The following is a 27,135-nucleotide window of genomic DNA, read 5'->3' on the forward strand; positions in this document are numbered from 1 at the left end:
CAGCCATTCTGCTAAAGAAATATTTGAATTAAATAGTAGACAATTAAAATTGAGCATGTACTTTTATGTATGTATGTGGATATTAGGGTATCATATACACTGCGACCCAGAGAATCTATGTCCCCCTTACTGCGATACTGGGGGACCCTCGTGTTTACATCTAATCTGTTAATCCCACTTCTTTTAAAAAGGTCAGAATGTGGGATGGCCAGATCTTTGTCTTCTATTCCATATGCTCCCAGGTGTAGTGCTCTGGAGTTTCTTATTGATTCACACTTCGAGAGAATATGAAGGGCTTGTCTATCCCCGCATTAGCGAGCTTATCAGCTATTTCATTTCCTTAACTCCAGTGTGTCCCGGAATTAATTATAGGGTAACTTTATTTTTCTTGCCTAGCTCATTCAATTTCTCTATGCAATCCCAAACGAGTTCAAATTTTATAATACTGGAGCTTAAAGATAATTTCTCTCTATATTTAACTGGACACATTTTTCTATTGCATAAATTTCTGCTTAAAAAATGCTTGGTGTGTTGCACAGGCTTTCAGAGTATTTTGTGCTGGTCTCGAACACTCCTATTCCAGTTTTGTCTGCTGTTTAGATCCGTCCATATACCATTTAATGGCATTCTGTTCATTTCTTGTATGATGTTATGATCCCACTTACTTCTACTACTTAGTATTGAGGTAAATTTTTCAAAGCACTCTTATTTATAAAATACATTTTCAAAAAAGATACCAATGGTTTATTATGCAACCTCAAACAGTGCAAATTTTCGATCTATGGTATGTCTTTGAAAAAATGCATTGGGTCAGATATAAGAACATGTTGATCTTTCGCAAGGATTTTAAAAACTCTTTGATGAATACGGTTTCCAAATTTCTGGAGAAATGCCCCTTAGCATTCAATTTAACTAAAGCAATAAGTAGAACAATCCGTGCAACTGATGTCTGAAGCATTTGACATTTTGTAGACTGCAAACAGATGCAACGCCACTACGGCAACGATTTTCTGTCAATAAGGCTATTTTGTTGACAATTTAAAAGAAGAATCACTTATAGGTCAAAGATTAGTGTAGATTCTCTACAAAAAATTGGTGGACTAAAAAATGTAGATATTTCAAAATCTATGATACTCTCTGAGGACAAAAAACCACTAGATTTGGTGGAAATTGGAAAAAAACCAGAGAGAAAAACTGGAAACAAAATAGAGAAAAAAATCTTAAAAACTCTCAAAAACAGCATGCAGTAGTGGAGAAAAAAATAGTCAAGTCAAAAAAATAGCTTGTTTGTTTTATTATACTTGTATTTTCTAAAATAAATATCCATCATAATATAAGTGTAGTAAATTCACGAAATTTCAACCGGGAATATCTGAGAGAAAAACGGGAATTTACAGGAATTTTATTTTCAATTTTTACTGAACACCCTGAATACATTATCAAAACATTTAATAGAAATAAATCTAGCAAAATATTTGTTTATATTGTATCTTATATTCAACTTCTAGGTTATAATAATGAAAAATTTTACAAAAATTATACAAAATTAAACATAATTTTTTTACCAATCGTTACAAAAATTACTTCCATAGAATGAAACATGATTCCTGGCATAATCACATTGAATCATTCTAATGCTCCATCTAAAAAACATAAATTGGGATTATTGTCCACAACATTATCAACATCTCTTTTTAATAAGGTTTTTCGTTTTCCAGAAATTAGTTGCTTCATTGCTTCTTTAGTCATATATTCTAAAAACACTTCCTGAAAATAAAAAAAGTATGAGATCAATTTAGTTTTGAGATGCCATGAGATCATAAGGTTTTGATTTATACAATTTTCACTATATTAAATGGAAAATCTGACAGATCTTCAATTGGAATAGAGTTTTATATTTGAAGTAGTAATTAAAAAATTTCTGCCCAGCAAAACTAATGAATAATTCATTTTTTGGCTCAAATTAGGATCAATATAAAATATAATTACTATATAGTCATCCAACTATGAAAGAATTACTATGTGTACCTAAAAATTTGTTCATGTTTACCAATGGAAAATGAAATCATAGCCAAAATAAGAAAAGCAGCACTTTCAACTAAGATGCCTAAAAAGTTATTTTTTGACTAATAACATGTATGTTAGACATACAACTAGAAAAACTTTGGAAAAAGTTAACCAAAAAGTAGCAGCTATCAACCATTTTTTATTTGCATACTTCTTTCAATATTATTATGGTAATTTACATGAAATTAGAATATCATCTACCCTACCCTTGAAGATCAATGGAAAATTAAACCAAAAGTCACATAACTAGACAAACTTTGGAAAAATTCAATTCAGCTATCAACCATTTTTTATTCGCATACTTCTTTCAACATTATTTTCATCATTTATATAAAATAGATAGAATATCATCTCCTCTACACTTGGAGATCAATAGAAAATAAAAGATGATCTGCACTTCATCTATTTCATGATACTTTATTATGGTATTAACTAATAACATCGTTTATAAAATAAAAACTCTATACTTTTAAATTTAGCACATATTATGAATACATAAATAAAAGTTGATAGGTTTTACTGTCTCATTTCTACATCATACATATTTTTATTCAAATATTTGCTATTCTAGTAATATATGATTCATATTCCCTAACCAATAAATTTTGAATAATTTAATTCTTTCTATCGCAAGATTTTTGCTAATGATACACTAATACTGTTTTAGAATAAAATTTTCCTACTGTTGCTTTTGTTACCAAGAAGATTGCATCTTGAGAAATAATAGAAGAGCTGGGATCTAGCTTCATGATATTTTTAATTCTTGCTAATGGTAAACGTAACATTCTTGTGCGCTGAACGGTGTTATCTGTAGTGCTTGTAACATTATCAGTTTGTGGAGTATCAGAGTCTTCAGTCTGATTTTCTGTAATTTCAACATCTAAATAAGCAGATTCTGTAGAATCTATTTCGTTCAAATCCATCACGTTTAATTTAACTATAAGTATTAAAAAATAATATTAAAGCTTTTTTATTTTTACAATTCCTTTATGACCGATGAAATTTTATATTCAATATTGACTTACACTTTTCTGATAACCATATGATTTTAAATTTGTTGGTCCTTTTAGTTCACAGTCACCATAGTAAATTCTGTACTCAATTTTAAGTTACAAAGTTTGTAATTATGAAATTTTATAAATGAAAATCAATTTATTGCAAATACTAAATTTAATTCCAAACTAAATTTCAATTTTAAATACAGAAACTGCATTAGTTGGTAGATCGGATCGTTTTTTAAGTGGTTGTTTAGCTAAATCGACAAAGCCAACGAACCCAAGAAGATCTGTACATTCTAACCTTTTTACCTTTTATTGACGTTTAATGGTGTGATATTCTTTTATTGGGTTTATAAACGAATTTAAACATGGCTAAGCATCATCCAGATCTGATATTCTGCAGAAAACAACCTGGTGTAGCCATAGGAAGACTTTGTGAAAAAGATGATGGGAAGTGTGTGATTTGTGATTCATATGTAAGACCATGTACCTTAGTACGAATTTGCGACGAGTGTAATTATGGATCTTACCAAGGAAGATGTGTTATTTGTGGTGGCCCAGGAGTATCCGATGCATATTATTGTAGAGAATGCACTATGCAGGAAAAAGATAGAGATGGATGTCCAAAAATTGTGAATCTGGGCAGTTCAAAAACTGATCTTTTCTATGAGAGAAAGAAGTATGGATTCAAGAAGCGTTAGGCTTAATTTAACTTTTTTTTTATATCGGAAATCCTGTATGTATAATTTACTTTTTTAACTGAAAATATAAATTATATTAATTAAATGTTTTTATTGAGTACATCTGATACATTTGGTTAATTTTTTAAGTATAGTTTTATTATTATTATTTTAAGTAGTTAAAGTAAGTTTAGGGATACAATTTTTGCCTTCTTCAATTATCATTATGTTAGATGGAAAATATAAATGCTTATTGTGCGAGGAGACAAACTTTGAAAAATTGGAAGAATATAAATGCACAATTTACAATTAATAAAGGTTAAGATTTAATATGCAAAAGGCTAATTAAGGGAAAGAAGAAAATTTCTTATGATACCTAACCTCACTTTTTTGTTTATACTTTTTGACATTCTACGGTACTATAGACATGAAATAAAATCTGCAATCTATTAATAAAAACTCATTTATGATTATTCAAGTGAAATACCTAAATCACTTTATAAATTTTATAATATGGCTAAGCATCATCCAGATTTAATATTCTGTAGAAAACAACCAGGCGTAGCCATAGGCAGATTATGTGAAAAATGTGATGGTAAATGTGTTATTTGTGATTCCTATGTAAGACCTTGTACTTTAGTTAGAATTTGTGATGAATGCAACTATGGCTCATATCAAGGCAGGTGTGTGATTTGTGGAGGTCCAGGGGTATCTGATGCATACTACTGCAAAGAATGTACAATTCAAGAAAAAGATAGAGATGGTTGTCCAAAGATTGTTAATTTGGGTAGTTCAAAGACTGATTTATTCTATGAAAGAAAGAAATATGGATTTAAAAGGCGTTAACTGTTGTGTAATTAATAACCATCTTGGCAAATGTTGAAATTTTGACATCTTAAACAAGTTTATATGTGTATAGTTGCATTAAGATTACAGAATTTCTGAATTTAAAAGAATTTTGTTGATTTTCAAAGGATTCATATAACAACATTTAATGGGTTCAAACAGTATTTCTTTGTAATACAATTGCAAGATATTTTACCATATTCAGTTTATTTTAATGCATTGTATGTAAAGGTACTCAATCAACTTAGAGGTTGTATAATATCTGCCTTCTCATTTCAGCAGCAACATCTAAGTCATGACCTCATGACAACTCTTTGTTTCTTAAATCCAAAATTGATTGGAAATATACTGAATGATGCTTAGATTATGTATTAATATATTTGTGTATCTGTGTTCTCAATGTAAATGAATGAAATGATAATAAACAAATTTATAATACCTTTATTTTGTCATGTTATATTGTTACTTTGAATAGATCATTAGTAACATAAGCATGCAACCTGTTTGGAAACAGAAGGCATGGTTTTCTAATTTAATGAAAATCCAGTGACATATCACATAAAAATACTGATAATAATCACAGACAGACTTTAAAAGTCCTCCAGAAACAGCATTGACTAACTTTGTTTATATTCCATTTTTTAAATATTATTTACAATTAGAAACCTTTTGAAGCCAGACAAAATGCTATATAAAGTTATATAAAGTATATAACAATATATTTATTATTAATGTATAAAAAATTGGTTCAGGGTTCAGGGGAAGAACTTGATAACAGCCTTTGCGTAAATTTTTCAGGAGAGCAAAAAACAAGTTTGGAGACTCGTATCTTGTCAAATTTTTGTTGTAGTTTGCAAAATAAATGTTGAACTATCTATATACTTAATTTTAAACGTGTATACTCATTTTCAACCATTTAATTTTATAAAAACTTACCTTTTTACGCGAAAACTCAATATAAGTCAAATTTGTCATAGAAAGAACTTGATATCTCCCGGAGTTATCAAGTTATTCCCCTGAAAACTGAGAGATTATTAAATAATGAGGATTTTGAATTACGCACCAAAATAAAGTTTAAAACCTTTATTTATTGCTTATAAACATAAATAAATTGAATCAAATGAATAAAATGATAAAATTGACAAATTTCACAAGTTTAAAATGTGTCTTTGAAGTAATAAAATCGTTTCCAGCAGTTCCATGGTAATGTTTTGTTGTTACTGTTTCTATGTGTGTGGCAACTGGGAAAAGTAAACTGCAGCTTCTGGTCGACAAAACTCTTTTAAATGTTGAATATCTTCATACTTCGCTTTATCAATAGGAATAAGAACTGAAAACCACATAAAATTTGTAGGCCTAATAGTTGAAATTAATAGGCAATAATACACATTATAAGATTTATAATTTTTGTGTAGTGACTTCAAGAAAGAAACTACAAAAAAGTCCAAAACTAAAAGTAGGTTTAGTGTCAAGTAGGGGGGAAAATTTAACAAGGGCTAGGCTTAGTCTGGATAGGCTTGGATAACTAAGTTGAGTTAAGGTTAGTTTAAAATAGAGGTAAAATCACCTACCTTCATAAACAGGATCGGGCAAATGAAACTCCCCGTTTGAAAGATTTCCTCTCTGCCATTCCATAAATCTTCTTTGCACTTCTTCAGGAGGCAGATTTTTTTCTTTCTTCTTTTTCAGTTTAGGCAAAACTGGGGTTTCATACCAGGGGCCATTGAATTTTTGGCGGTTTCTTATTAAAGCAGGGTGTTCTTTCAAAACTTCAAATTCCCTTATTTCTCTTGATTTGCATGGCAGCTTTTTTGACTTGTACCTCTCATCTAAAAACGACGACCAATCTTTTACCATTTCCTGGTCTACTTCTACAACAGTAAATGGAGATGGCTTACATCTTGCGTTTTGAAAAACAGTTACCCAATCTTGGGGAGTTTCAGCAGGTGCAGTGTGTTTCACCAAAGCAGTGTTCTTATCACACTCTAAATACGAGTGCCCTCGGATAGGGAATGTCATTTTGATGTAATCTAATCTATTTTCCACATGAACTACATGATGCATAAGTCGGAGTATAGTTTTATTTTTGTTTTGCCCCGCGCATGAGTCAGAGAATATTTCTAGATGTCTGACTTTCTTGTATAAGTGATTGTAGATAAAGTCATGGAAAAATGATGCTACCTCATCACTCCCTTTACTTGCGATTGTTTGGGGATATATATATAAAATAGGCTCCTACTATCAGACATGACATGAATGTTAAAAGCATAAACAGACAACTGTCTTTTGTAATATACGTCATTAGTAGCAATGTTTGGGCAGGGATAATTCTTCGCATAGTCCATACAAATTGCATCCTTATGAGGTGATTTTCTGCTTGCTTTTCTTGCTGCTTTTTTTCTATCATAGAAAACCTGAGCATTAGTTAAATGAACTTCATGTTCAATATCCATTTTACGAATATCTCTGGATAGGTTTTGTTTTTTTTCTTCATCCTTTTCTTCGGCAAACTGTTTTTCGAGGAATTTTTTCTGTACAGCATATTTATCACATGAACTACATGTATCGGTTCTAGGATATCCGAACGAAATGTTGAATTCTTTATTAAATATTGTACGATATGACTCTAAACTACATCTAATATTAGGATGACAATCTTGAAAGAGTTTAAACATTTTAGACACATTTAAATCATCTGGCAGATATGTTTTTTTGGAATCCTTTTGACTATAGTGGCTTTCACGGCCTTTGAAAGATTTTATGTGGCTGCGTATAGCGTCAAGAGTCTCATCTGAAAGTTTGTGTGGCCTATTTTCATGTTTACCTTTATTATACTTAGGTGGAGTTCCTGTTTTCTTCATTTGATTCAGAATATAGTTAATCTTGCCTCGAGAAATTCCATGTATAGATATGAATGCGTTTTTACACACTTTAAATTCTTGAGCAGTGTTATTTCTCATTACTCGTACTGCATAACAGTAAGTAGCGTCTTTAAATTTGGCATCTAACTCATTTTTCACCCGGTGACGCTGAACAGGTAAAATCGTCACTAATCCTGTCAAATAGAGATTCACTTCATCATGACTTTTTAGGGAGTTAATATGTCGTAAAACTTCGGCCCTTTCACGTTCAGTAATGGCTTCAAAATATTTGTCTTTACATTTACAAGGTTCACCTGCCTCTCTGCTCTGTAAATTAATCTTTTTACTAACCTCCTTTAATCGCCCGTGTTTAGGCCTCTTCCTTGCTGACGGTGGTTTGCACTCGATCTCTTCTTCTGAGGACGCACTTTCCATTGTAGGCTTAAACTATAAACTTAACTTTGGCCTAATTAGACACTAGTTAATGTTAATAAAACTGAAAAGACACAACACTAACTTAATAACAGCAAAACATAACCTTCTGTCGTTATGAGTATAAACAATAATACACTACTGCTGCTGGTGGCCAACGCATGAACTATGGAGTTATCAAGTTATTTCCCTGAACGACTGGCACTTATCGAGTTGTTCCCCTGGAACTGATTATTTTGTTCGTAAATATCTCTGGAGTTATCATGTTGTTCCCCACAGTATTTTGTCATCTTGTAGAACTCAATTCTACCAACCTAAATCACTTATAAACTGAAAATTGAAAAAAATTGGAGTTATCATGTTCTTCCCCTGGCCCCTTCATATAGTGATTAAATTGTGCGTAAGTCGAAGAATTTTTCGAAAAAATACTAAGAGTAAAATTTCTTATCCATTTTACCTTAGAAAATAATCAACTACGATTTTTTCATAATTTCACAAGTTTTTAGTTGATAACAAATGACTGACCATCGAGACAAAAAAGTATTATTAATGTTGTTAGTTTTTTCCTCGCGTTTTGTAGTGGTCAGTCTACTTATTTTTTGTGAATCTTTTTGGGGGTGCGCCTATTTATATTTGTTCCTGAGATAGTATACTGTACCATTAACTAAGTTGGAATTTCCGTAACTGTTGTTGATATTCATACTGAACACACTGTTTACACTACCACTACATCAAAACTCACAATTACATTGTCACAATAATACAAAGTGCTACATTAAGGGAGCAAAACCTGATAATTTAAAAATCATATTTTGTAAATCAGGATGCAGTTCATTGTCTAACACACCTGCAATTTAAAAAAATCTCTAAAATTGATAAAGTAAATTCACTTTAGGTCATTGTTCCAGAATAATAACTTTATTGTTTATAACCATTATTTGCATATAATAGTATAATTTACAATAATCTTCAAGTTTTGATCACATTTTCAATGGATAATTTTTTTACTGCGTACTGTTTATACAATATAAATATATTTTGTTCCTGCTCTTAAAGCTTTCTGATTTTAAAATCTTGAAAAACAAAAAATTTGATAAGAAAATGAACTAAACCGGAGTTGTTTCTAAAGAGTGTGTTTTTAAGGATTACACCATAAATCAGCATAAATTAGAAGTTGATCAAGGTTTATAATTTTGCTTTTACCACCGAAAAAAATTTATAAATCCCTATATATATAATATTGTGGACAGACTGATCCTAGTTATTCCCAATTCGTTTTCGCTTATACCGATGTATTTTTTATTCTCTTCTGGTTAAAGTTTGTGTTTGGTAATATTTAAGTCTAGTTGATCTTTGGAATATTCATATAATTTATAATATTGTTCTTTGCTTTTTATTTAGTTAAATTCCGAGAATTCCACAAATTAAAGTAATTTCATTTGAATTTACTACTACGAGGATGTATTGATATCAGTATCATAAACAAAATATTGCGTAACGAACAATAACGTATTAGAAGTGTCAGTGTGAAATTTGACGTCAAAAAAGTAAACCACAGCAATAAATTAAAAGAAAAAAGATGTCCACCGAAATTGTGAAAATCGAAAAATTGGAGTATCGAGCCATCATCAAGTACCATTATTTAAAAGGGTTAAGAGGTAAGCAGATTTACGAAGATATGCTTAATACTCTTGGTGATCAATGTCCTTCATGTGCGACCGTGAAAAATTGGACTGCAAGCTTCAAAAGAAGTAAATTTTCCATTGAGGATGATGACCGATCGGGAAGGCCAGTTGCTGTGTCAGTCTCAGAAAATATCGATGCAGTTCATGACATGATTTTAACATACCATCGAATAGGGCTAAAACAGATATCTGAGGCACTGAATATTCCATACGAACGCGTTCATCATATAGTTCACGTCAATTTGGACATGAGAAAAATTGCTGCAAAATGGATCCCCAAATGTTTGAATGTTGACCAAAAGCGTGCAAGGGTAGAAACATCACGTTCTATCTGTGCTCGTTTTGAAAACGATGTAGACTTCTTAAACCGAATTAGTACTATGGATGAGACTTGAGTACATTTCTACAATCCAGAAACAAAGCACCAATCGATGAAATGGCGACACTCTGGTTCTCCAAGACCTAAGAAATTTCATGTCCAAAAATCTGCTGGAAAAGTTCTTGCTTCAGTTTTTTGGGATTGCCATGGAATAATTATGATTGATTTTTTGGATAAGGGTAGAACAATAACTGGAGATTACTACTCGACATTACTGACAACTCTACGGGAAAAAATTAAAGAGAAAAGACGCAGAAAGATATCCAAAGGTGTTTTGTTTTTGCAGGACAACTCTTTCCTCAACTGAAAAAGTTTAAAAGGTCGTAAATTTTCTTCCAACGAGGAGGTAATAAAAGCTGTGGAAGTCTGGTTTACAGAGCAAGAAGAAACATTTTTTTTGAAAGGTCTAGAGACGTTGCAGGTTCGCTGTAATAAATGTATCCAATTAAGAGGAGAATATGTTGAGTAATAAAATCTTTTGACTTTGAAATTTTGTTTGGTTCTATAGTAGACTTAGAATCTTTCAATCTATCCTCGTATAGCGCTGGAGTGTACAAACGAATGTGAAGGATTATAATCGTGCCTGTGAATAACTACTAATCAATTAATTGTTTTTTTTTAGAAACATCCCTTTTTTGCAGACAAAATGGAATTGTTGAACACTGCGGCTTGCTTGATTTTATTTTTCAATTGCAATTTCTGCTTTATTGTGAAATGATTTTTAATCAAACTCTTTTTCATGCGGATATCTACAAATTTTGGCATCTATACTACACACCCAAGACCATGCTCGCCAGTAACGCTAACTAATGAGCATAAAAACAGTAGTTCCCATTAGTTGTCTCTAAGGAAAATCAATGCATTCAAAGAATACAAGCTTTCCTATAAAAAATTCAACCTTTTCTGATTGTGAAATAATAAGTACAAATGACACTGCTTATTTTATTTTAAGTATGCATAATTATTAGAATATCAATTATAGAAATTGGATATAGCTGGTTTTGAATCCTAATTTAACATAAAAACAAAGATCAGAAAATAGTTTCCTAAAATTAAGGTGCGATAAATTTATGAAGTATGAAATAAAAACACATAATTAAAAAAATGCAATTTTATTATTGAAACAGAATATCAATGATAAGAATTACAACAAAAGTACAAAAAATATATTATATAAAAAAAAAAACTTAAAGCACAACTTCCATAACGTAGGGAAAAATGGCGAACTTTCTCACTAAAAAACGTTTTTTTCCAATTATTTTGTTGACATAAAAACTCTACAATAAATAGGCACAAGTGTGAGTTAACAATGAAAATATATTTTGTTCAGCTAATGATTGTTCATTTGTGAGTGAATTAATAAGTGCATCAACCTGCATTTATAACCATATTCTAGAATTATTAAAATTATTGATTGTAATGTGTTTTTAGTGCTTATATTTAACCATGCAATCAATGTATAATATGAAATTCCTCAAATGATACCAACAAAAATAAGTTCATTACTGCCACTGAATTAAAATTCGCTCAAAATAAATAACAAAAGTCATCTAAAATAAATTAAACTTTTTCTTTTCTTTCTTTTCTCCACTGGTTTTTACACTTTTATCAACTTCTGAATTACTCTTATTTTTGTGCTTTGACTTCTTTTCTTTTTTGAGCTTTTTCTTGTCTTTATCTTTCTGTTTTTTCTCTTCTTCTAATTGGGATTTATTGTTCTCTCTACTTTGGGCAAATAAATTAATGTGATTGCTTATACTATCATCTTCTTCGGCTTCACGAATTCTATCCATTTCAAGGCACTCAACTATTTTGTTTCTTCTTTCCACGATATCCACTAATCTAAAAAATAAAACATCATTTTAAACAATAGTATTGAAAAATGAAAATAACAAAAAATTAAGTTAGCCACAAGTCAGGCAATCAATTCGAATTGTGACAAAGAGAATTTATCAACCAATTTATATACTTTAAGATTTAAGGAATGTTAGTTTTGCATTTCTCACACCTGTGACTTTACCACTTGGTTGTTTTCCAAAGTGGATGGTGCTTGATCAAATATAGTAATTTGAATATATACTGGGTAATTTAAAAAAGTCAGTCATGTGTCTGATTAGTGAATGGTAGGGGATTTCTGGGATTAAAAGTTCATTCAATTACCAGTGCAACATTTTATAACAGGTGAGTTATAGAAAGCAGTTCGGACTTTCCATTCCTACTTCAAATAAACTTTGATTGAGAAAACAATAAGACGTGCTTTCGCGTCAAGAGGGCGAACTATACTTTGGGTCTGGCGCGACCCTGCGAGTGTAGACTGTTGGCAATCTTGCAGTGATTCGCATGTGAGTGAGGATCGGCCAATAGAGATTCTTCAAGTAGAAATAATTTATATACAATTCCTATAAAACTTGTATGGTTCAGTATCCTATTCTATACACTGATAAATATTTATGTCTATTGAACCTAAACTCCAGATTAAATATTACACTGTTTTGATTATCTCGAAACGCCGCCGTAACTTTGGACATGTAAATCGGTTATGTTTAACGTTCCCTCACTATATAGTGAAATTAAGTTTCACAGCTATTTTCAAATTATAAGCGTGTGGGTGCGTTTTGCTATGCCGTCCATTTATATCAGTTACCTTTTGCATCTTTCTGAAACATCTGTAGTATTTAATCTGGGCATAAAACACATGATTGAAATAAATATATACCTGCATATAAATAAGTCACATATAGAGACATTTGAAAAAACACATTTTTATTTAAAAATAACAGAACACTTATACAAAATTTATTTTGTGAAATATGGGTATGTAACTGTGAAATAACCCTTCTACAGACACTATTTTCTCTTAATACAACCAAATACATCTGTAGCAATTGTTAGCAGTGGACTGGGTTCTTAAAATTCTTTTTAGTTGAAAAATTACTCATGCTTCGATACATCAAGAACCTGACTCAAAAAAAGTTATTTTGAAACAAAATTATCTTACACACGTGTAACAACCATATGTTAAGTAGGTATCGGGAACATTTGTTTTAAAAGTAAAAGAAATTGTTTTGGTCACAAACATTACAGTTTGAGAAGTAGGCTAGACCCTTAAAGTCCATTTTGAATTACTCATCTTTTGTATATCAAGAACTTGACTAAACTTCAATAAAAGTTATTTTGAAACAACAATATCATTCACACATGTAACACTTTTCAATAAAAATGATTAAAACATGAATAATGTCCAGCTGTGTTTAATATTCTGTTCTTTTTTTGACTCTTTGTATCATAAATAAAATATATATACACACACCAAAGAATATAATTCTACAATTATACATTTTAGTGCTCACTTGTAATAGTTTTTAAAGTTTTAATTGTTTTTTTTGGTCCATATTATAAATTGTAAACTTATTTCAACTAATTTGTTGTATTTTCATCAGTCATCCTCAAAAAAAACTAATTTGAGATATATTTCTTATTCAGCATTAATGCATTTATAGGGATGAATAAGATGTTCAAAAATACTGAAAGAGAATGAAAACTTGTATGTTTCTATAGTAGTTTCTATTAGTAGTAGTAGTATAGTATATTGTATCAATATTGTTGGGTGTTAGCGCTGCATTATTAATTTCATGTTCCAATATACTTAGTTGTGTGTGACATTTGTCTGCAAGTACTAACCGAAATTGTAAACATTCTCTAAAATGGCGTCGATTCAATATTTTATTAAGATAATATAATCAGAAAGGTAGATGTTAGCACTTGTGCTGAATAAATCATTTTATGTATGTTTTATAGCACAAGGATATAACAATAAAATTAAACAATCCATTTTATAATGTTTTGAATGGGTACTACGGCATCAGATCATTAAATGTGACTACAGTTTTCGTTTAAATTTTACTAGTACTGCTGAATTGAAGTACTTCTTACTTTTTAATTAGCTGTTCTTCTCGGGCTTTATCAGAATCAGTTTTAATAGCTTCAGGAAGCATCATAAGATATCTAATTTCATATTCTACATCTGCATGTTCTTCTTCTAATCGTTGTTGTCTTTTCCTGAAAAAATAATGTAACAATGAATTTTGTCGAAGTAAGAAAGTCGATACTTACAAATACATCAATTCAGTTTGTTTTCTAAATAGTTCATTCTTTTCATTGACCAACTCGAATAATTGAAGAATTAAGTCTTCCACTTCAATGGGAATATCATCATCTGAAATATTGAATATTTTTTCAGTAATATCGAAAATAATAGATATAAAAGTACAATTTGAAAACTAAACAGCAGTTATGTTATTTGGGAGGTGCGATACATGAGCAATAGTTTTACATCAAAAGAATATCAATGGTAAAACAAATCATTCAATATATTGAGTAAGAATCAAATAAAATTTAAAATCTGCAAAAATTAATTCAGATAGTTTTATGGAAGGTACTAATATACTGAAAATATGAAAAGAAGACTTTGTAAATGTGGATATGGAGGAAAATGCTGAGTACATCTTGGATGCCAATGAAATCATCGACAAAGCAAGAATCGCGAACGAAGAGTCATCGTCATGGACCAATGTCAGCTGAGGTATGATAAGGATCGACGAGGTAGATGGACTGTGCGTCCTCTTACCATATATTAATGGCTGGATAGAGAGAAATCACTGGGAGGTGAACTATTATTTGAACCAACTACTCATGGTTCGTAATTTACTATAATGTATGACCAAAATAAGGAACTCAAATTTAGATAGAAATTGGAGACGGAAGAAACTTAATCAAAACAATATTTGAAAAGGAAACCATTACGTTTATCAACAACTTATTCAAATGAAAAATTGTAGAAAAGGGACTAGTAGCTACAATAACAAGGTTCAACCTTTAGAAGAAGATGATCACAATTTAATTAATAAATTTTCCAAAAATCTCAGTAAATCGTCATGTGGAACCAATTTGAGTTATTCAAAAATTAAAGTAAAAAAGTCTAAAGGGGAAAAAAGAGACTATTATCTACAATAACAAGGCACGGTCTTTAGAAGATAATGAAACCATTATGATTAAGTCAACCAATCAAAATTATATTTTTTCTTTGACAATAGAAATATTATGGACTTTTTAAATATATGAGTTTCTAAATTTAGAAGCATAAATATATCAAAAGGTCTAAGAAATAAGAAATTTATATCAGTTTCTATACATTGCAACTTCTTCAGATAAATACATGTTATACTAAATTAAATAATTTATATTTTCCTAATAATATGGGTGCAAGTTTAGTTTGTCCAGATTTTTCAGTCGTAGGTTTCAATAAAACAATTGCGGAACTAAAATGTCCTACACAATTTTCAAAACATTGTTCAAATATTTCCAAAACCGTGATAGTGACTATGATCAGAGCATACAAAGCATCAACAATCATTAAATCGACTAAATTGAAATATTAGGGGTCCGACTATTACCAAAATGAGACTGTTGATGTCAGTCACAAATTCGATACTTCTGTACGGCGTAGAGATATGGGGAGGGACTAAGCAGATAGAGATCCACTATAAAAGAATAGCCAAATTGCAACGCAGAGCCGTTCTTAGAGTATATATGCATACCGGTTAGTATAAGAACCTGTTGGTTCCCAATAATGGAAACCATATCAGTAAAGTAAAGTAGAGTCATCACCATGGACCAATGGCCGCGGAGGTATGATACGGATCGATAAGACTGCGCACCCTCTTACCATATGTCAATGGCTGGATAGAGAGAAATCACTGGGAAGTGAAGTATTATTTGAACCAACTACTCATGGTTCGTAATTTACTATAATGTAATTTGGAGCATATTCACGCGAGGATCCAGCATCCAGATAAATGCATTAATACATCAATAATAAATCATATCTAACTATCGCCTTAAATAAAATTTTCCAATTTTTTATATTATGTGAACAAAAAAATTACATCTGAAGGTATTTACTTGTATTTTCATTGCCCGTTCCTTCACATTTGTCTCTGATAATCAGTTCCAAACGTACACCTTGTTTTTCCAGACCTTGCAATTGAACTTCGATGAATTCCAGTTCCTTTTTAATTTCAGTCATAGGAAGACATTTAATAGTTCTTTTTTGAACAACTGGTTTTGTGGGTGCTTGTCCTTTTTTTCGTTTCCATTTTCCAAATGTGCTTTTGTTCGGCGCAGGCAGATTATTGGAATTTGTAATGGGAGAAATATCTGAAAGAAAAAAATTATTTGGATTATAATTGTGATGATTAAAGCAATACTTCAAAACAAAAAGAATAACCTGTTCTGTCACCAGATTTATGTACAGTTTAAAATTGTTCTTTCGCGATGCTAATAAAACATGTTCAGGATTTAAATTCTAGTGTTCGTGGAGCTCGATTTGTAATTCTGAACTTGTTCTGAATACGTCCAATGTATCCTCGGACATGGATAAGGATTTTTAATCTGGCACACGTGCAATCATCCTTTTTGTGATATTTACCACGAAATAACCTTCAACTTATGTGGTTTTCTACGTAATTATATTTAAAAAGTTGACTTTAGACTTACAAAAATCAAGAATAAACCTTTGGCCAGTTAATTATATACATTTTATCTTCCTAGCTAGTTTTGAATTCAAAATATAATGCTAGATGTTAATAAATCGTTCGTGGAGGAATGTATGTTCGGAACATTTTCTGAACAAAGCATATGCATTTGACATGTCCAAAAGATATTCAGAATACATTCTGAAGGTATTCACATATTATTCAACTTTCATTACAAACCCATTGATGTCCTTTTGCCCATATTCAGATTTAAGTAATACTTTACTAACGATAAGAAGTAAATAAGAATTGCTTATGCCAAATGAGAATCTCAAGTTATCCTTAACTTTAAGTAGTACTTAAAAAGTGTGGTACAGACCGGCATGCTACTAAGTAGTTGTAAAACCCACAGGTGCACTTTTAAAAGTTTTTGCCCACCCCATAATACATTCATTAAATTTCATAATATGTAATACACTTTGAGAAATTTCTATTTCATATTGTCAGGCGAAGGTCGAAACTGTGTCTTACAAATCGAAAATAATAGTGTCCATGATTTATTTACTTTGTACAAGCGCATGTTTATATTTTGTCGGGAGTGCGATAAGTTAAAAAAAGTACAGACTAACTTCTTCATCTTTATTTAGCTGTGAATTATTTCTTCAGTGTATATGATTGTAGTTTAGTCCCAGTTAGCCTTTAAGACGCAAGAACGTGCTGCGATTTATACATTTTGGACTAAGACATTTTCTTGTGAAGTTCCTATACGAATTGTTTTCGTTCTCGCAAATTCGGACTTGTAAGTTTTAAAATGGGTAAAACCAAGAAACTAGCGGTTGAAACTCGTGCATTAATCGCAAGACTTCATAGTCTAGGCAAACGTTACCGTACTATTGGCGCCGACGTCCCATGGATTACAACGTGAAAAAGTATGCATCCACCAGGAGCTTAGACGATAGAAAGCGTTCAGGGCGGCCTCGAAAAACAATAACGTTGAAGATAAAAGTATTGAATTGATCAGTAAACGTGATCGACAACTCACTGGCCCAGATATAGCAGTTCAGATCAATGAATCTCAGAATATGCTTTTGAGTACTTCTCAGTGAAAAAGAGATTCAGAGAAGATTGTTTTTTCCAATTTTTGTAAATTGAAATAATTTTTTTCTATTATCTGTTGATATTTAATTTAAGTTGATTTATACAAACATTACAGTATATTTTTGTGGCCCTTTTAATATACAAAAGCATTAATTATATTGTCGTTTGAAATCTTGTTTATCGGGTCTGACCTATGGATAACAGTACTTTTTCAGTCCATTGTAAATAGTTCTTATATCTTTCCAAGCAGAAAAGCTTCTCTCACCTCAATAATTTGTAGCTGGTGTACAAGAGCAATACGAAGTGTTATTTAAAAGTTTGGATAAATATTTTTCAAAACCTTTTCTCACAGGAACAAAGACAAACTTTTTAATGATCCAGGACTTGGTTTCCTTAAAATAATCATTTTCAGCCATTCCAATATCTTTATTAGGTTTTTTATATAATCAGCAAACGATAATTGAACCTCATAAAAACTTGTCTTCTCCATGTGAATATTTGTTTTCCAATTTTTGTGAATTAAAAATTAAATTAAATCCTCCACTGATTATATGGCATAAGTAGGAAATATACAATTGAGTTTACTATTTGATAAAAAATGAGAATTAAACAAAATATTTTTTTGCACTAATACATATACTTACTTTCTATATTTAGACTTTGCTTATTTCTAATTAATTCATCTTCAACACTTCTTTCTTGTTCAATTTCGTTATTTTCCTTGAGGACTTCATTGGAGGGTTTAATTAGTTCTTCTTGATCTTCTCTATAAATTGGTGTGGAATTTGTTTGTGGTGGTAAAGGCGCCTTTTTATTTTTTCTGTATTTTGGTGTTGCTCGAGGAGAATGTTGCTAAAAATACATAAATCATCAAACTTTAATACAATGAAATGTAATAGTTTGAATTAATTGTTTAAAAGTTCTAGGTACAAAAGTTGAAATATATCTGCAATATTTTAGTTTAACTTTCTAAGAAAGGTATTTCAAAATCTTACCACGCTTTGACTAGGTGTTGAAGTTAAAGAACTAGCGTTTGAGTAATCAAATAATCCTGAAACTGGAGGTTTGGGAGCTGGTCTCTTCTTTCTTGTACTTCCATAGTAACTTCCACTTGAAATAGACGAGTTCGAACCAAAGTGATGATTAGCATTCGACAATCCTAAAGATTCTTTCCGCTTTGTATCTCCAGAATTTCTGGTAACACGATATTTTAACATAATTTATAATTTTATTAAGAAAATGAAGAAGTAGACAAATTAGTCTCAGTTATATATCGATATTTTAAATATGTCTAATTATTTGTAAATCATTTTTTTATTATCGATTTTTTTTAAATACGATATTTATTAAAACATTTTTTTATTGTAATTACTCAAATTACTTTTGTTAAAGCTCTAGACAGACAGAGAATAATTGTACACTAAAATTTTCTTAACTCGTATAATCTCAACACGAATTTATAAAGAGTTGCGGTGTTTTGGTTTTATACCTCAATGTTTTTAAAAAGAAAACAAAAAATCGATAATAAAGCAACCGTCGGTAAATATTTTTTATTGACGTAAAGCGTAATGGTAACACGCGAAATCAAATACAACCGTTATTAAAACACTCCACACATCCTTGTTGGACGTAAACTGTAACTTTATCTACGGAAGTTGCCGGTACTTACTGAACCGTTAAATGACTAGAACATTAATGAAATAAAGTGATTCATTAGTTAATAACATTATACAATAGAAACGTCGTGTTTTTTTTGTTCTTTTTTACAACAACTGTGCTCGGTAGTAAACTAACAAATCTACTTGGATGGTTAAAGTGCCAGCAGTATGCCTAAATATTGAAACACAGTATTGGTTCAAGTACAATTTAACCCTGTAACTTGGTCGGACATAATTCATCTGAGAGATCAAGTACATTTATAATCTTATCCGAAAGAGAAAGGGTATAAATTCGACTTCGAAGTCATAAAGATGTTTAATTAAACTAAACACACATTGAAAGACCGCTCAATAAGCAGAATTATTGTGGGTGAGAGATGCTCCAAAATATAGAAGAACAGATGCAAAGTTAGATATTTTGCTGTCATTAGAAGAGGATTCTCACGCAACTATAACAGAAATTGGGTAACAACAAAATGTTAATCAGTCATTTTGTAGTGAAGTTTTTGAAGAAACTACAACTACAACCACACAAAGTTCAACTTGTTCACGAAATATTAGGAAAGAAACAGTATTTTTAGACGAGTCAACGTTTTGTTTAAGCGGTACATTAAATCGACAGAATTATAGCTACTGGAACACTCCAGCACCTCGAAAAAAATTATGTTTAGATAGGAATCGTAAGGGACGATTTATTGGTCCTTATTTCTTTCGTGGGAATTTAACAGCTGAGCGATATTTACATATCATCATATGGCAATACTTCTAATTGCAACATTGCTAGATTCACATAATGAGGAAAATTTGATCTAGTTAACGACAAATTATTTGACTATATCGTGGGCAGTTACCAATCCGATAAATTCCTTGAATTCAGCTACCTCCGTAGGCTTCGCGTTTCTAACTCATTGAAAGCGGCTAGGAAGATAGCTCTACTCTCTGTTCTGAAACTCTGTAGGCCAAAACATATTCTACCCATTTCGCAGATTGAACGCACCCGACGAAAGGTTAAAAAGTTTGTAGAACATATGAAGTGTATGAAAGCTAAATGGAATAAAAGTTATTTTTGTATTAAGTGGGAGAAATGAGTGTTTTTGAATGGCACATGAGAGCGTTAATTTTTAGCCGAAACTGCATCAAGAATTTTGTCGAATGTGCCATGAAAACACGAATTTTTTACATGAAATATGAACATCATTTATTGTAGGTACAACTGTGAATGTAAATTTATATCGTTTGAAATATATTAAAAATAAATACTTCCAATACATCTTGACGTAGTTTTTTGTCCCAGAAGTTATCGCTTCTGAAAGACCCACACACGGCAAAATCACTCATTCACGTGGACGAACGTCAAGTCTAAAGTTTGAAATTTCTGAGTGCTTAATCTTTATTAGTTGGTAAGACGTTTACAGCCGATTTCATAATCCCAACCTAACTGGCACTTTAACCAAAGGTTCCTTTAGATCAAAGGGCCCTTTAACTTAGTAAAGTGAAGTGATTCTATAATCGATTTGTAACAGTCTCTAAAGTAAGGGCCAATTTTATAATCTAAAGAAAAACTGGAGATTGAACTAGAGTTCAAACTATGACTAGGTTAGGTTTAAGTTTAAACTATACTTTAAATCAAGAATAAACAATATTGCTCTATTCTACAGGTCACAGTTAAAGACATTTTTCCGTCCGTTGTCACTAGCGTGGAAATACAACCAAAATTTTTCCGATATTTGTTTTAAAGTTAAATTGTTTATGAAAGTTGTATAAACGATAATGAACAAAGAACAATTTGCAATTGCATTTTATCTGTTAATGAAGTCGTACTTTTGTATAGCTTTGTGAAAATTACAAAGGAATGTTTTCGATAGAAGCACAACAAATTTAAAAAATAAGTAGAAGAATCGAAATATTTGCTGTATATTTGCGCGTCGACAGTGTTGATAATTTCTTCACCATCATCATCGAGTTCATCAAATATAAAGTGTAAATCTGAAATCTTTCTACCAAAACCCTTTATATTGAAAAAATTTGAACAATTTGAAAAATATAGGAAGGGGTTTTCCGTTTCATGTTAAACTGAAATTTAAAATACCCTCGCCGGTAACGTTCAAGCCGTAGTCTGTCGGTAAACGCCATGTATGAAACGTGAAAAAGTCGATATCTGTAGTTTAAGTTGAAATTTGAGGTTTAAACTTCACTTGTAAAATTGGGCCTAAAGGCTCCTTTAAAAAACGGAGGTTGACAATACTCTGTACTTTTCCAATATGAGTGCTAGCTAACATTTCTTTACGTTTGATGCAATGTTTCATTTCAATTATTCTATTGTATAATTATTTTTATCATTTTCAATGATAAGTGTCGAAGATTTTATATAATTGAAGCAGAATTTTTATTTCTACGACGTTTCTTGTTCTTATAATAGAATTATTGTAACAATTTTCACGTTTTCCCATTTTGTCAAGAGGTATCTCTGAATGCGATATCCACTGTCACCTACTAAAACATGTCTTTCAAGTGTTCTTCCTCAAACTGCCTTTTCAAAGCACTGTTACTGCTACACTGTTATGAATCCGAAGCCGAGCATCGGATACAGTTTGTACGTTTTTATCTATGTCGATATATTTTTCGTTTTCGCATGAGCTTGAACTTGAACTTAATATTGCACAATATCTAGCCATTCTGTCATAAACTTTTTTAAAATAACAAAAGTTTTTGCTCGAGCTGATACAGCCACGTTTGAATGAGCGCGCTGCAACTCTTGACGATTTTTAATCCGTTAATAAAAGAATGCGCCAACTCGGGATGGGGATATTTCAGGTAAACGAAAAGGTAGTCCGAGTACATAATACAACTAGTGACGAATTCATTAGGAGTATCACCTGTAATTTAATACCCAATCCACATTGTAAAGTTGAAAAAATCCAGAAATTAAAACCTAGATTCTTTAAATCCTTTAAGTTAGGTTAGGTTAAGTTACATAACCTAAATTTACAATTTCATAAATAATATAGATCTTTTAAAGAAGAGTATTTTTCAATGGATAATGATTTAACTAATAACATAATTACATTTGGATCTGAAATAAATTTAAATTGTGGATGACACTTTTAAATACCGCTTAAAGTACTTTTTCCAGTTGTTCACCGTACATGGAGTTCACAATAAGCATTATATTCCGTAGATCTTTTGCTTTCAAACAACGTGCACAATTAAAATCCCGAGCTGCATAATCTTCTGTATCAAGTTGTCTAATCTTCATGACAACCACGATCATGAGCTGGCACATTGTAAAGAAGTAAACAAAAATTTTATGGCGGGTATTAAAATCAAGATTTCACAAAAGAGAAAACGCGAAGACCACTTGCTGACATTTTTTACTCCGACTCATATTAACAATCAAGATGTCGAGATTGGGTCTTTGAAAATTAGAATTTTCCGTCTTTCCGTCAAAATTTTAGAAAGAAGGGTTAAATTTTAAATAAATACTCTAGTTGGATTGATTGAGATGATTTGAATTTTAGTATTTCAGTTATTCAGTTATTTGTGGAAATTTTGGGTTACATCGATGATCAAAAACTTGAAGATGTAACCGGTAGTGTACAGGTCTTGAAAAGAAAATAGATTAATTTCATGGACGCCTTGTTAACACAATCTGTGGCTGCCAGGTCGGCGTTGTGATCGAGGGATGGAAAAATTAAATATTTAACTTTAAATAAATTAGAATGAATATGAAAATAGCTTAGTTAGAGCATAGGTAACACTATATAACACACTCAACGATTTTAGGTTGAATGGTTTATTACCAAAGTTTTTAACCCCACCCTACCCACGTCCATCCCTAGATAGCAGCGCCGTGCCACGGCTATTTCGAACACTTAAAACCCGGACAACATGAGAACCACGCCACTCTGCACAAATTGGTCTCGATTTCAAGACCTGTACTATATGATTGCTCAGTTACTGGATATTATGGAGTATTTAAGAAAGAATATGGCTAGAAAAGCGATAGGAAGTTGATAAAGTTCTGTTCAATAAATAGTGTGTGTTATAGTATGACGGTATCGGTTGTTGTATTAATTTATGTTCCTAATAAAAATCAAATAATATAACAAATATTTACCTTTGACTACGAGGCAGTGGAACAGGTTTCGCTACAATATTTTCCTGTTCATCGTCATCGCTGGAAAATGGATTCAAACTGATTTTAGGAACACTAATTTTTTTTCTTCTCTGTACAGGCACGGGCTTCTCCTCGTCATCACTTTCAAAGGGATTAACACTAATACGTTTAACACCGTTTTTCCTCAATTCTTGACAAAACGATAATATATCGGGATCTGGTACAATTTTTTTCTTCAATCTCGGACTTGGTACGGGTTTTTTAGAAATTATAACTTTCTCTTCTTCTTCGTCTTCACTTCCAAATGGATTTGAAGATTGATTAGGCAATCCTTGATCTTCGTCGAAAGGATTGAGATCAACAGGATAACTTTCTTGTTTTTCTAGTACATGATGGTCCTTAGAAACGGGTATTGTTGGAGAAGCTTCTGAAATATAAGTATTAATTGCTTCGATCACTTTAGAATTTTCCTCAAAGTCATTTTTCACATTGTAATTGATAGTTTCTGCAAACTTTTCTTGTGGTTGTATTTCTGAATCATTATCCGTGTTGTTGATGTTGTAATTGACAGTATCTGTAACTTCTTCGGTACTAGTTGTATGTGTACCATCGATTTCAATAGATACATTGTCTGAAATACTGTCTGTTTTTACAGTTTCATCTTTAGTTGTTTCTAAGCTGTTTTCTTCTAAAGATTTCATAATTTCGACGCAATCGTTTACAGCTTTTATAGAATCGTCAATGATACTGGAATTGATATCTTCCAAATTATTTTTATTGTCCTCTTCAAGAGATTGAATACTAGTATCTATAAAATTACTTTCGTCTCGAGAAGAACTTGATACGGATATAATACTTGTATTTAAGTCGTTTTCATTATTAGCAGCATGAGGTAACACATTGTCTTTCAGAGTTTCAGCAATAATTTCTTGTTGTTTATCAACATTTAAGGAGATGGAGCTAATAAACGATTTTTTAGGAGATTCCATCGCACTTGCGGGTCGTATGTTATCATTTTTTTCTGTATAGTTATGTTTGCTATGCAAAATATCTTTATTTATATCACTAATATTACGTAAATCATTTTTAATACTAATTGGAATGGATGATAAAGTTGATAAAGGCACTGTTTTTCTATTTACATCAGCCTTGATATCAGTAACGTTATTTTCAAATAATCGTCTTCGAGTCTTAACTAAAGACTCCTCAGAAGATTCTTCTTTGGTAACAACATTTTGAGATTCTTGATCAGAACTTAGATTAAGGTTAAATTCACTATGTACATTGTCTTTGTTAGGAAAACCGCTGTCGTTTTGCACAATATAACTGGTCTTTATTATTGGTTCATTATCTGCACTTATGTCGAAATCGGCTTGAGCACTTATCACTGAATATGCACTGGTTTTTGAAGGAGGTGAACTTTTAGGTAAATCGGGAGATTCTTCCTCTTTATCTTCTATCGCTGAATCACTAGACTCACTGCATGGTATTTGGCTTCGGAAGAAATCGGATCGGGCAGAATAGAATTCTTCGCTTAACGTCTGAACTTTTTCCGCATCGGCGTTTTCTAAAGCAGTCTCGAACTCCGTACTGAATTTATCAGGCTCGTTCGTAAATACACTCAAACTCGCCGATTTTTCCTCATCACTCATCGACCGTTGCAAAACAGCTTTTTGAGATGATACAATTTTCTCTTCGTCTGGACAAATTTCGCAGCAATATTGAGAATTTTCTGTTTCGTAGTAATCTCCTAGGATTAATTCACTATTGCAGCGAGCGCAGCGGAAGCAAGTACGATGAAACAGCGATTTTCCTACATTAAGGCGTTCGGCTATGAATACTGGTAGGCCGCATTTGGCGCAAGGCTCTCTGCGCTGTTTGCCTACTGTGAGAGCCACCTAAAAAAAAACATTTTCAAATTTACATTAACGGAAAATACTGAAACAGGACCGAAATAACGCCCTTCACCCATCTATTCATTTCAGGTCGTTCTGTTATACCTATTCATATGCATCAATTTTTGATTTTTAAAACTTGCCAACAAGAATTTTCATCTTTTTAGACTCTTTACTTTCGATTGTTGTATAATTTGTTTATAAAATATATAAAATAGAATCGAAGGAAAGTCATTATTAAATTATTGATCAACTATAGTCGGGATATACTTTTTTGGCCGACCCTATCGCGATTAAATTTTCATAAATCAGATGGGTGGAGGAGGTTCCTTTGAGATCAGAGTATATATCTACTAAGATACTTTGATTTAAATAAGCTTTCAACTAAAAATAACTTCATGAAACTATTATTTATAAATCAATTTCATTATGAAAATGAACATTAAAAGATTAGGCAATTGTCACACAAACAAGGGAGCAACTAAGCAGAGACATATAATTCTGTTAATAAAAATTTCTGTAATGGAGTATTGTTCTGATTCCATTAAGACACTACTAAGAGTATTTAGATTCCATATAACTGAAAATAAAAAAATGTATGAAATATCAAAGAAACTCGCTCATCAGATTGGGATCAACATAGTACCCAGTGGGTCCAGATGGAGGCTGTAGGTGAATATCCAATTATTTGATAAGCAATAACCAAATGGAGTCTCTAACCCAGTCCGTACACGTATGGCTCCAAGACGAATGCTTTGGCCGCAGCCGGTTTCTGAGTAGGACACCTCCAAATAAGCAAATTTTATCGCTTCGGGAACATGCCATAACGACTGAAATGGTATGTTCTAGGCAAGTTCTGAGGTACAAAAAGTCCTTAAATAACTGGTGATTGATGGCTAGAAGATTCAGATTCTTTGGATCACTAGGCCAGATTGGGATTAACATGATAATAATGGTAATGTAACTAAAAGTATAGCTATTATATCCCTGAATTGTTTGCCCCTATGACAAGCTCTGCGAATATGAATGGAAAGATCAAGACGGGGGAAGGCACATATAGGTGGGCCTTCTGTCTCTCTTATCAATCAACTTGCCCACCTGAACCGACATTCTATTAGTCATAATTTGCTCACTGACATTAAAAGGTTCAAGTCAATGTACCTGATCCTGAAGTCAAGAATACCAGCTTTTGGTAGTTTTAAATAGGGTACGAGGGGACTGTCAGTAGGCCTATGTGGACAACGGTTCAAGACCATACACTGATAAAACTATGAACTATTTAACAGTAGAATAAAATATGTATATGTTTGACATAACTAATTTACGATGAGTTTTAAAATCTTTCCAATCTTTTTTCTTGTTTTGAATTATTTTGAAATTATTTCTACATAATATTGATATTCTAATTGTTAAATCCATGTACGTAAAAAGCATTGTTTTTTCCAAAATATAGTTTGTAAGCATGGCACAGTATTGTAAAAAAATCGAACACAAAAACTTTTTTTGCTCGAATAAATGAACTTCATTCTTTGAATACCGTACTATTTAGAATGGAAATCTATTAGAAAAAAATATATGTAAAAGATAATTTTAAGAAATGGATACTGAGAAAAAAAATATTGTAAAACTTATCGCAATAAAGGCTCAGTTTTTTAGCTTTAACTGATCTACAAGGTTTAATTATTTTTTCTTTGAGTTTTTCAAGATTTAACTAGTTTAGATTTAGAGCTACGTCAATAAATATTTTGATTTGAATAGCTACAAAGAAAAGAATCATTTGAAGTTAAATCTGGTGATTTGAAAGGCTACTTGGTTATATCACCATCAACAATACATTATTTTTTTTTCAAGGAATATTAAATTGAAAGTTATTATTAGTGTCAAAA

General features: G+C 31.5%; 4 protein-coding genes across 6 annotated transcripts in view; 2 read left to right on the forward strand and 2 right to left on the reverse strand.

Moving 5' to 3' along the window:
• Nucleotides 1-1,385: 1,385 nt before the first annotated feature.
• LOC130891244 (DNA polymerase epsilon subunit 4) lies at nt 1,386-3,264 on the reverse strand. 2 transcript variants are annotated; one of them, XM_057795863.1, is made up of 3 exons: nt 3,093-3,264; nt 2,751-3,004; nt 1,386-1,767 (listed from the first exon to the last, which is right to left on the reverse strand). In XM_057795863.1, the coding sequence occupies exons 2-3, from the start codon at nt 2,988-2,990 to the stop codon at nt 1,627-1,629; spliced, it is 381 nt and encodes a 126-aa protein (XP_057651846.1). In that variant the 5' UTR covers nt 2,991-3,004; nt 3,093-3,264; the 3' UTR covers nt 1,386-1,626. The 2 variants fall into 2 exon arrangements, with proteins under 2 accessions (XP_057651846.1, XP_057651847.1); XM_057795864.1 differs by having other exon boundaries at nt 2,766-3,119.
• Nucleotides 3,265-3,344: 80 nt separating this feature from the next.
• On the forward strand, nt 3,345-3,851 carry LOC130891451 (PHD finger-like domain-containing protein 5A). The gene has a single exon (XM_057796214.1). The coding sequence runs from the start codon at nt 3,434-3,436 to the stop codon at nt 3,764-3,766; it is 333 nt and encodes a 110-aa protein (XP_057652197.1). The 5' UTR covers nt 3,345-3,433; the 3' UTR covers nt 3,767-3,851.
• A 280-nt stretch (nt 3,852-4,131) lies between these two features.
• Nucleotides 4,132-4,701, forward strand: LOC130891452 (PHD finger-like domain-containing protein 5A). Its single transcript, XM_057796216.1, has one exon. The coding sequence runs from the start codon at nt 4,259-4,261 to the stop codon at nt 4,589-4,591; it is 333 nt and encodes a 110-aa protein (XP_057652199.1). The 5' UTR covers nt 4,132-4,258; the 3' UTR covers nt 4,592-4,701.
• Nucleotides 4,702-11,040: 6,339 nt separating this feature from the next.
• LOC130891444 (putative autophagy-related protein 11) overlaps nt 11,041-27,135 on the reverse strand; it is a 137,514-nt gene continuing 121,419 nt past the window's right edge. The window contains exons 6-12 of one of the 2 annotated variants that reach the window (XM_057796206.1): nt 23,355-25,252; nt 18,575-18,773; nt 18,224-18,431; nt 15,910-16,164; nt 14,062-14,164; nt 13,882-14,007; nt 11,041-11,790 (exon numbers count right to left, since the gene is read on the reverse strand). In XM_057796206.1, the coding sequence (XP_057652189.1) occupies nt 11,499-11,790; nt 13,882-14,007; nt 14,062-14,164; nt 15,910-16,164; nt 18,224-18,431; nt 18,575-18,773; nt 23,355-25,252 (3,081 nt within the window). In that variant the 3' untranslated portion in view covers nt 11,041-11,498. The remainder of the gene's footprint in view (nt 11,791-13,881; nt 14,008-14,061; nt 14,165-15,909; nt 16,165-18,223; nt 18,432-18,574; nt 18,774-23,354; nt 25,253-27,135) is intronic. The other variant, XM_057796207.1, reaches the window with a different exon arrangement.

The sequence above is a fragment of the Diorhabda carinulata genome, chromosome 3, assembly GCF_026250575.1.
Source record: "Diorhabda carinulata isolate Delta chromosome 3, icDioCari1.1, whole genome shotgun sequence".
Lineage (NCBI taxonomy): Eukaryota > Metazoa > Arthropoda > Insecta > Coleoptera > Chrysomelidae > Diorhabda > Diorhabda carinulata.